Source organism: Zosterops lateralis, assembly GCF_965231275.1.
Source record: "Zosterops lateralis genome assembly, chromosome: 7".
Lineage (NCBI taxonomy): Eukaryota > Metazoa > Chordata > Aves > Passeriformes > Zosteropidae > Zosterops > Zosterops lateralis.
The window spans coordinates 23,181,201-23,191,247 of record NC_139767.1 but is presented as its reverse complement, the minus strand read 5'-3'; the positions used below and the strand labels follow the sequence as shown (position 1 = coordinate 23,191,247).

The 10,047-nt window shown below is 57.3% G+C and overlaps 1 protein-coding gene across 2 annotated transcripts; it reads left to right on the top strand.

Annotated features, from left to right (window-relative positions):
* Nucleotides 1-264: 264 nt before the first annotated feature.
* On the top strand, nt 265-10,011 carry PLCD4 (phospholipase C delta 4). 2 transcript variants are annotated; one of them, XM_083864594.1, is made up of 16 exons: nt 265-341; nt 2,981-3,028; nt 3,386-3,544; nt 3,998-4,226; nt 4,450-4,579; nt 5,065-5,296; nt 5,701-5,902; nt 6,150-6,294; nt 6,723-6,875; nt 7,225-7,365; nt 7,725-7,881; nt 8,232-8,348; nt 8,630-8,808; nt 8,931-9,066; nt 9,158-9,307; nt 9,435-10,011. In XM_083864594.1, the coding sequence occupies exons 2-16, from the start codon at nt 3,004-3,006 to the stop codon at nt 9,539-9,541; spliced, it is 2,262 nt and encodes a 753-aa protein (XP_083720720.1). In that variant the 5' UTR covers nt 265-341; nt 2,981-3,003; the 3' UTR covers nt 9,542-10,011. The 2 variants fall into 2 exon arrangements, with proteins under 2 accessions (XP_083720720.1, XP_083720719.1); XM_083864593.1 differs by lacking the exons at nt 265-341; nt 2,981-3,028; nt 3,386-3,544; nt 3,998-4,226 and adding an exon at nt 4,269-4,312 and having other exon boundaries at nt 4,414-4,579.
* Nucleotides 10,012-10,047: the final 36 nt, after the last annotated feature.

Here is a 10,047-nt window from a genome sequence, read left to right as displayed (position 1 = left end):
GTGCAAGCGGGTCTGGGGATAGACAGGCTCACCTGGAGGATAAGAATGGGGGGCTCGACCCCAAAGGAGGGGCGCCGCAGGGTGCTCCCAGCCCTGCCGGCCCTTCCACCGCCTTTTCACCCGCCCCCCCGCTCCGCCTCGGGAGTGGCGTGACCTTAATCCGAAGCGACCTTGAGAGGCAGCGGCTGCGGGGCGTGCAGGGGCCGGGGACGTCCCGCGGGGGCGGGGGGCTGGAGGAGGGCTCGGTGCCCGGCGCTGCCGAGGGGCGGGCAGCCCCGGCTCCGTGCGGCCGCTGGCGGTGGAGCACCGGCGGAGCGGAGCGGAGCGGCAACGGAGAGCTGGTACGGACCGGGCGTCCTGCGGAGGGGAGAGGGTGACGGTGGGTTCGGGGTTGCGACCTCCGGGCTCTGGGACCCCCTCTCCCGGGCTGCGGTGCCCCGGAGCGGCTGCGCGGTTGGGGTGTCGCGGGGCAGAAGTGCCAGCGGTTTTGTCTCCTTTGCCCTGAGGTATGATTTATCCTCTGAGCCCCAAATGCCATGGGGTTTGCCGCCTCATCCCGGAGCCCCTTGTCTGTCCCCTCGCCTCCAAGTCCTGCCCCTGACAGCTGCCGGCTGAGCAAAGCTCTAGGACAGGAGCAGTTTGTGGGCGCACCAGGGCAGCGAGGCGTGGGGGGTGCCTGAAGGGGCGTGAGGGGGGGTCATCCTTCCCTGTTCTGGCACCGTCACCCGTATGGTGGCATTTTATTCTGCCAGGCGACTCTGCCCTGGGGTGGCTGGGGACCGCTCACACACACTGGCCCTCCAGCTCTGCTAGGGCCTGTCCACCAGGAGAGACGCTGCAATGGCTCAGAGTGTGCTGGGGTAGCTGGGGCTGTTCTGGCAGCAGGCAGCTGCCCTGCGGGAAACTCTCGGGTTGGGTTTCTCCACACCCTGGCTCTCATCCCGCTTGGCTCAATAATGTAATTCAGACTGGGGCAAGGGGGCCTGCATTGGGCCAGGCTGTGAGGGGCTCGTGGCATCCCTCGCACAACAGGAGAGAGCTGAACAGATGTGTCATTGCATCCACATGCTCTTCCTTGTGCTTCTTTGTGCTTCCTTGGGTTGGAAGGGATCATCCCTTCTTTGCTGCATTTGTGGAGAAGGCACTGCTCCATGGTTGGGACTGGGCATGCTTAGGTCGTGCTGGGAGCCTGGAAGGTCTGGCACTGGGGGAGAAATTTAGCTCCAAATTCTCAGTGTGGTTATGGGCCCAAGGGCTACAAGCTGCTCCCTTGCATGCTGCCACCTTGTACTCGTGCATGGCAGGGTGCCAAGAGGACAGAACTGCTGGTGGCACTGAGCCCATCTTTGTGCCAGTTCAGCATGTCTCCCTGCTTCTCCAGTTCTGGTGCCTCTTCCTCCACCCCAGCTTCCTTAGGACATGCCCATGTCCATCATCTGCTGCGGCACAGGGGCTGCAGAGATGGTGAGAATCTGGAGCTATAGCCGTGTGAAGTGGGTGTGCCAGGCTGGGTATTGCTGGAAAGCAGGAGAGTGCAGGCAGATGGGTGACCAGGGTTGTCCCCGCTGATTCCCTGAGCGCCATGGGGTGCAGGGGCTGAGAGCGCACACTGTGGGGAGTGGATATGGGGCATTCCTGGAGCTGTGCTAGCCAGCATTGGGGCACTGACTCTGAAGGGTGCTAGAGGAGCACAAGGTTACCCCCCATTTTTGGATATGGGCACTCCAAGTCCTGGGCCAGTGGGTCAGTGCCCTGTAGGTTGGATGTGGGAGGATACAGGCACTTCAGCAAGTCCTTGCAGTCTGAGCCTTGCAAGAAGGACCAGTGTTGGGAAAGCACAGTCCCAGCACTGGGCACTACTGGAAGACATTTGGGATGCACCCCAGCAACTCCACGTCTCCAGCAACATGTGAGATCCCCAAGACTGGGCAGATGATCCCTATGTGCCCTGCAGACAGCCAAACAGCCACAGCTTGCTCCACGACTAGGGTGTCTTGCAAGAGGAGAACAGCCCTGGCCAGTGCTATTCTGCCCTGCTGAGCCTCACGGAACAGGGGGTGGCTGCTGTCTGGCCTGGGAGCCCACGAGGGTCTGGCAGTTGGGCTTGGCAGCTGCCTGCAGGCTGACAGCACTGGCTATTCCCAGCCCTGCTCCACTGGTGCTGTGCTGAGTCAGGGACCTAGGGCACAGCTGCCACCCCTGCACCCTGGCACAGGGCCCTTTGCTCCCGGGGACCCTGGGTCCCCCCCTGCACCCAAATCCCAGCCTACCAGCTGCGGCATCTGCTCCTCCAAAGCCAAACTCCACCACCTGGATGACAGGCACATCCAGTGATTTGTCAGCGTACTTAAAGTCTCAACAGCCTAATCAAACTCTCATTGTCCAGTAGTATTTATAGTCCCACTCACTGCCACGTGCTTCCTGTAGAGCTGCGGGTGCAGTCACTGCCTGGGGTGCTGGTATTCCCTGGGGAGAAGAAGCTGCAGGAGCTGAGGGTCATTGCTCTGTGTTCCCTTCCTTGCTATCACAGCTGTGCCTCTCCCTTACTTTCAAATTTGCTGGTTCGGGTAATTTTCTAAGTGGTGGAGGGTGTCCTTGGGCACTACCAGAGCAGTTTTTCCTGGTCTCAGGGGCTGCTTCTTACGTGGGCACAGCAACCTGGGAGCAGCAGGGCTCTGGTACCCACTGGTCTGTGGGTTGGTAGCGCTGGCAAGTTTTTCTGTTTTCCACCAACACCTTTTGAGCTCCGGCTTCCCGGTAACACAGATTAATATTTCATGAGTATGGTGGTGTGAACTCGACACTTAAGGAATACAATGACCCAGCAGGAGACAGACACAGGTGCACTCAGCTGCAGGCAGAGGCATACACACCTCACACACACATGGGTATGGCTGGAGCCCACTCGTTGGAACCTGGGCACAGCATGAGGGTCTGACCTTGCTTCCCCCAGCCACCTTCTCTTTTCCCTCCCCTGCAGCTGCCAGCGTGGAGAAGGCAGAGATGGCATCGCTACTGTGCAACGCCCGTGAGTGCCCCAGCGGAGGATGGGTGCAGGGCAGGGCATTGGGTCATCTGGATTTATGCTGAGGCAAATCTGGCTTCTGGGTTGAGCTCACTTTGTTGCACTCAGAAGCACACCTACCCCACCATGGCCATTGGGATTTGGGCTTGGAAGCACCAAGGGTGCGCCAAGGATGAGCCAAGGGAAGGGCTGATGGGGAATTACCCTGTGCACCTCTTGCGCTGAAGGGAGTTTGGTTCATCCCTCCTCCCTCATGGATTGAGGGACCATGTGCGATCTCAGAGGTGAGAGGAAGCAAACTAACAGGGTGCAGTGCCTGGATACCCCCGCCCTCAGTGATGCAGCCCATGCTGCCCCCAGGCATCCAGCTCACAGACACACTGGAGCAGATGCAGCAGGGGACTCTGATGCGCAAAGTCAAGTCCAAGAGCTGGAAGAAGCAACGTTACTTCAAGCTGCAGGAGGACTGCATGACCATCTGGTACCAGTCCAAGAGGACAGGCAAAACTGAGTCTGCCTGTGAGTACCAGCTGTGTATTGGCCATGAGGCCATCAGTAGGTTTCAGAGTGAACAGGGATGTGAAGTTATGGAGCTTCTTGGGCAATGCTTGCTAGGGATGCTGGGGGATTGAAGAAAGGATCTGCATACTTGTGTGTGATCTCTTCTTACCTACACCCCTCTATGAAACATCCTGCTCCCAGCAGGACCTATACGTCAAAAGGGCTGAGTAGAAATTGCAGCTGATACAAATGGAACCTCTGGAATGCCAGCACAGGAGTAAGCAGACAGAGGAGCAGATGGATGACTGGCTGACTTGATAGCTCAGTGGTTAATGGATAGATAACTAGCTCGATGGATGGATGGATGGAGTGGAAGAAGGAATGACTATAAGGATAGATGTCTGTGGGTGGTGCCCCTTGCCCTGTGGTCCTTGTTCCCTTACAGACAGGCCTCCCCTCCCTCTGCCCCAGTCTCCATCAGCGATGTGGAGACAGTGCGGGAAGGGCACCAGTCGGAGGTGCTGCAGAGTGTGGCCGAGGAGTTCCCCCCTGAGCGCTGCTTCACCATTGTCTTCTACGGCCGTCGCGGCAACCTGGACCTCGTTGCTGGCTCAGCAGAGGAGGCACAGTGCTGGGTACAGGGCCTGCGTCAGCTCATCGAGGTGGCCACCACCATGGACCAAAGGGAGAAGATAGACCAATATCCTTCCTGAGAGTATCACTCTGCCCCCCTCACCCATTGCTGATCATCACCTAGGCCCTGCATCTTCAGCCTTACCCCAGCATGTGTGTAGCTGTTCCGGGTCTCACCATCTGCATCAGTGCAGGGCATAGGAAAAGGAAAAGCTATCCTCTGATAATACCCAGCCCAATTTCTCATAGCCAAGGTCCCTGCCCTTAACATCTGCCCTGGTTTCCCGCACATGGATTCGTGACTGGTTCCAGAAAGCTGACAAGAATAAGGATGGGCGCATGAACTTCAAGGAGGTGCAGCGTCTCCTGAAGATGATGAACGTGGACATGAACGAGGATCATGCCCTACGGCTCTTTCAGGTAAGCACTGCACCTGAGAGCCTGGAGGGATTGGAGAGGGACTGGAGGGGCTGGAACAAGCTGTACAACTCCTTGTTGCAAAAGGATCTGGTCGCTTTCATCCATCCATCCATCCATCCATCCATCCATCCATCCATTTGTTCAGCCAACTATCTGTTTACCAAAACACCCATTTGTTTATTTGTTAAACTAACATGCTCTTACTTCTTCCCATTCATTTGTCCTCCAGCTGCTTATCTGTCTGCACAGCTAACCAGCCATCTGCTTTTTTACTCCTCCCTCCCTTCCATCCCTCAGTCCACCCAACCAGCCCTCCATCTGCCCATTCATCCACTCCCCTACTGCTCAATGCCTGCCACTGCCGCTGGTGTGGGGTTTCTGCACTCTCTTTTTGGGGTTGGAGAATCCCCTGACAGCAACTTTGGTGGTCAAGACACCCTTGTTTTTGTCCCATCTGGGTGCTGAGGGAGCTCCCTTGCAAACAGGATGCTGACAAGTCAGAGTCAGGAACGCTGGAAGGGGAAGAATTTGTACTCTTCTACAAGGCTCTCACACAGCGTGAGGAGGTGCTGAGCCTTTTCCAGGAATTCTCTGAGGATGGAAAGAAGCTGACACTGCTGGAGCTGGTGGATTTCCTGCGGGAGGAGCAGCTGGAGGATGAGGGCACAGAAGAGCTGGCCATGGAGCTCATTGACAAGTATGAACCATCAGAGACAGGTGAGAGCTGGCTCAGACATCAGCTGTGCTCTGCATGGGGGCAAGGAGGGGTCAAAGACGAACAGTTCCCTGGCAGAAGCATTCCCAGCCCCATCCTGATGTGAATGGGCACAAGAGGAAGACTCACCAAGGTGTGATCTGGGTGCAGTTCCCCTTTATTTGGTCTATTCCTGGACCATTTTGGTATAGAAGGTTGACCACCCATGGTGTACAAGTACCAGCTTTGGGGTCCACTGCCCACCTTTCCAAAGTTACTGCCCTGCAGCATCTTTCTGTGCCCTTGACTCTGGCAGCATCTGTGCCCATCAGTTTGGGGATTCTGGGAGTCACCATCAGCCCTGTTTGCCCCCATTCTGTCTCTTCTGTGTCCCTGGCTGTTGCTGAACCTCCCCCTGTGCCTGCAGCCCGGGCTCGCCATGTGCTGAGTGCTGATGGGTTCCTCATGTACCTCTGCTCCCTGGAGGGCTCCATCTTCAACCCCCAGCACCGGGCTCTGTGGCAGGACATGAGCCAGCCACTCTGCCACTACTTCATCTCCTCCTCCCACAACACTTACCTGATAGAGGATCAGATCCGGGGCCACAGCAGCATTGAGGGCTATATCAGGTAAAGGGACTGCTCCCTTCCAGCTGCCCTCCAACACCCTCCCACCCGTGTCATGTCCTGAGCAGCTCCATAGGCTAAACCCCAGAAGCTCCTTTCCTCTGTGATCCAGCACTCCTCCGGCCATGCCCTGCATGCAGCAGCATCCCCACCCTTGGTACCTTAGGAGTGAGACCCAGGGGCAGAGGGGAGGGCAGGGAACTGGTGCCCTGGCTGAGTGCAGGGTTCCAGGGGTGACAACCCCCCCCAGGGCTCTGAAACGGGGCTGCCGGTGCCTGGAGGTGGATTGCTGGGACGGGCCAAATGGGGAGCCCATGGTGTACCACGGCCACACCTTCACCTCCAAGATCCCCTTCCGGGAGGTGGTGAGCACCCTGGGGAAGTACGCCTTCAAGGTAAGGCACCCTTCCCCAGGTGCTGGTGGTCGTGGGTGGTCCTCGGTGGGGGAGGATACATGCTAGTGGTGGCGGAGTCCCTGGAGGGGGAGTGGTACTGAGGCTCACACATCTGGTGATGCAGCAGGACTGGTCACACTCTGGGGAGAGGGTGGCTGTGTCACATTCTCGGGGATAGCACTGCAGGGGTCTGACTTGCAGCCTGCACTGTGCTGTGCCAGGGGTTGGGGGCTCATGCAGACATGGACTGTTGGGGGTGCAGGGTGAGACGGGATGTGGGGGATACTGGGGGATTGGAGGGTATGAAGGTCTCAGAGATAAACAGACAAGGGGTTCCATCCTGGCACTGATCATGCCTGGATGAAGCCCTTGTGAGAGCTCACCAGCCCCACCAAGGTTTATTTCCAGGTGTGCATATTGCTCCTCAGACCTCAGACTACCCAGTGATCCTGTCCCTGGAGAACCACTGCAGCGTGGAGCAGCAGGAGGTCCTGGTCCAACAGCTCAAGGACATCCTGGGGGAACAGCTCCTCACCACTACCATCGATGGGCATGTCCCCACCCAGCTCCCATCCCCAGAGGTAGGGATAGAGCACAGCTGTGTGGGGAGGGCATCTCTGTCCTGCCTGAGAGTGTGGTAAGGAGATGGATCGGCTGTTCTGAGAATAGGCCAACCAGCAGAAACACTGGTTGAGGATATTGGGGGTGGGTACTGTGTCCTCATGTTCACAGAAGTGCCAAGGCTGTCCCCAGGGTTGTCTCCCCATGTCCTGCAGAATCAGACAGCAAGGCAAAACCTTTCTACCTTGTCCCCTTCTGAGTGCTGAAGGGAGCTGGTCATGCTGGCCTCCAGCAGGGCAGGATCCCAGGGGACAAGGCCCATGGAGGTGCTGCATAGCTGAAAGTGGTTCTCTGTCCACAACCCTACAGGAGCTGAAGCACAAGATTTTGCTGAAGGGCAAGAAGATTGGGCGGCTGGAGGACACCCTGGATGGGCCAGGGGATGAGGCCCATGATGTGTCTGATGATGACAACGGGGCAGAGGCAGAAGAGGAGAGGCGGAGGGCAAAGGTAAGTGGCCCAGGCTGGGGACCAACTGGGAAAGCTGAGCCCCTGGACACAGCTATGAGCTGAGATGACATCTTACTGCATAGAGTAGAGACAGAGACTGCAGAGACATCACCAGGCAGGGAGGACAGCCTTTTCTGCCCCTGGCTATGCCAGCCCTCTCTTTGTTGTGGTGGCAACATATTGGAGGTCCACTGTCTGCTCTGTTCCTGTCAGGAAGACTGCTCATAGTAGGGATGCTGCCACCCACCAGCATACCCCTGGCTGCTCTTACCTGCCCTGGCTCTACAGCCCTTGGCCTGGGTGAGTGCTGGTGGGTGGTGCTCCCATCAGGAGGGACCCAACATGGCTCTGCCTTGCAGAAGGACAAGGAGACTCTGGCACAAGCATTGTCTGACTGTGTCATCTACTGCAAGAATGTGCCCTTCCGGGGCTTCCAGGAGGCTCGCAGCCATTCCCGGCCCTCTGAGATCTCCTCCCTCTCTGAAGCCAAGGCCAGGAAGCTCATCCGGGATGAAGGTGAGATGAAGGGGACAGTGGCACCAGGTGACTGGGACAGAGTAGAGAGGGCCGATGGCTTCCTCATGGGTAGCACCAAAGCCTCCAGACACTGGGGTTCCCTCTCTGTCTGGGAGAAACAGGGTCCAGTAGGTCTGTAATGTGGGATTTGGCTCTGGTAGATGATGAGGTTATTGGCTTAGAAAACAAGGCAGGACACCTAGATTCCTCAGTAGGGAAAGATACGAGAATTGGTGGGTGGGTGCACAGGTGGATAGATGGATAGATGGATGGATGGATGGGCAGTACATGTGGGTGACTGTGCAGGCTAGAGAATGACCCCACAAGTGAGCCTCATGTTCTATCCCTAGGAAATGAGTTTGTTCGCCACAATGCCTGGCAGCTGACACGCATCTACCCCAGTGGGATGAGGACTGACTCTTCCAACTACAGCCCCCAGGAGATGTGGAACGTGGGGTGCCAGATCGGTATGGCTGGGGTGCAGCAGGGCTGTGGGCTAGGGAGATGCCCCGAGTCTTGTGCTAAATGCCACCATCAATACCTATGTTAGTGCCAGCTACAACCCCACCTCGAGCCAGGTCAGGTTGCTGGCTCTTGTGCTGCCCTGGGACTGTTCACACATTAGTACCTTATTCCCCTATGCAACTCCACATCTCTCTCGCTATGGGACAGACTGGTTTTTCAGCTCAAAGAAGAGTGTGGTATCTCCAAGCTGTTCTGAATCCTTTTCCCTGCCACCTCCCTCCAGTGGCCTTGAACTTCCAGACAGCTGGCACGGAGATGGACCTGTGTGACGGGCTCTTCAGTCAGAATGGCTGCTGTGGCTACGTGCTCAAACCACCCTTCATGAGGGACAAGGAGACTCTCTTCAATCCCAGTGACCCCAGCAGCCGAGAAGGCCCTGGCCCCATCACCCTGACAATCCAGGTACAGGGTTGTGGAGAGACCCTGGGGAAGCTGTGACCTGGGGCTCTGTTGGTCCCAGACAGATGGAGGCATTGTTGGGCAGTGTGCAAGTAGTGTCAGAAGAGGTTGATTTGGCCCTGCAGGTAATCAGTGGGCAGCAGCTGCCCAAAGTAGCCAACAGCAAGGAGGGAGCCATCATTGACCCACTGGTGCGTGTGGAGATCTATGGGGTCCCTGCAGACCAGGCACACCAGGAGACCAAGTACATTGAGAACAATGGTGAGACCCACAGCAGTACCACAGACCCTGCTGTGCCCAGGCACAGTCCCTGCTGTCCTTCACTCTCTCAGCACCTGCTCTCTCTGACCAGGGTTTAACCCCCGCTGGGATGAGACACTGCAGTTTCAGATCCACGTGCCTGAGCTGGCCCTTGTCCGCTTTGTGGTGGAGGATTATGACAAGACTTCCAGGAATGATTTCGTGGGTCAGTTCACCCTAGCATTTGCCAACATCAAACCCGGTGAGTCACAGCTGCCTGGTGGTTTTGGATGCCCAGGACAGCCCTGCAAGCATGTCTAGGGCTCAGCTGGGTAGTAGAGAGGAGGGTGGGACACAAGTTAGCCAGAACCTTGCTGTTCTTCCTGCAGGATATCGCCACATTCATCTCCTCTCAAAGGATGGCACCAGCATCCCACCCTCTTCGCTCTTTGTCCACATCCGCATCACTGAGCCACCTGGCCCTGAGCTGGACTGAGCTCATGGGGTGAGAAGCACCTGGATAGAAGCCATAGTACCAGCTCTGTGCAGCTGGGGCCACAGAGCCAAGCACCTTGCCCTCTTGTAGAGCTGTTTCTGTCATTCCTGTGTCATTGTTGCTGCTGTGACTCCCTTTGCAGTAGCCTCCAAGGGCTGGGAAAAAGCACTGACCTCCCCTTTCCAGGTTCAGGATGCTGCTCCCTATGCATGAGCGTGGGGTCTCTGCCAGTGCAGCTCCCTGCACCCTCCACAGGCACCCTGCCCTGGCCCACAGTCAGAGCACAGACTGTGAGGAGGAGAAATGGTGTGTGGCCCAGCTCTGCTGCAGGGGCTGGTCCCCCCCAGTCAGGGGAGCAAGGCTGGAGCCAAGCAAACCCCAGGGCTGGGCATTGCTGGGAGTAGAGTTGGTCCTCACTGCCCCCTAACCCTGCAGAGCCCCATCACATCCCTTGGCCCCTACAGCCCCAAATTAACCTTTATCCCATCCTTTCTGTGTAAGCAACT

Excerpts from the sequence above, each read along its gene's own strand:
- PLCD4 (XM_083864594.1), top strand. The coding sequence starts at position 3,004 with ATGGCATCGCTACTGTGCAACGCCC. Across the intron at positions 7,882-8,231 it reads GAAGCTCATCCGGGATGAAG|GAAATGAGTTTGTTCGCCAC; the intron begins GTGAGATGAAGG and ends TTCTATCCCTAG. Across the intron at positions 9,067-9,157 it reads CAAGTACATTGAGAACAATG|GGTTTAACCCCCGCTGGGAT; the intron begins GTGAGACCCACA and ends CTCTCTGACCAG.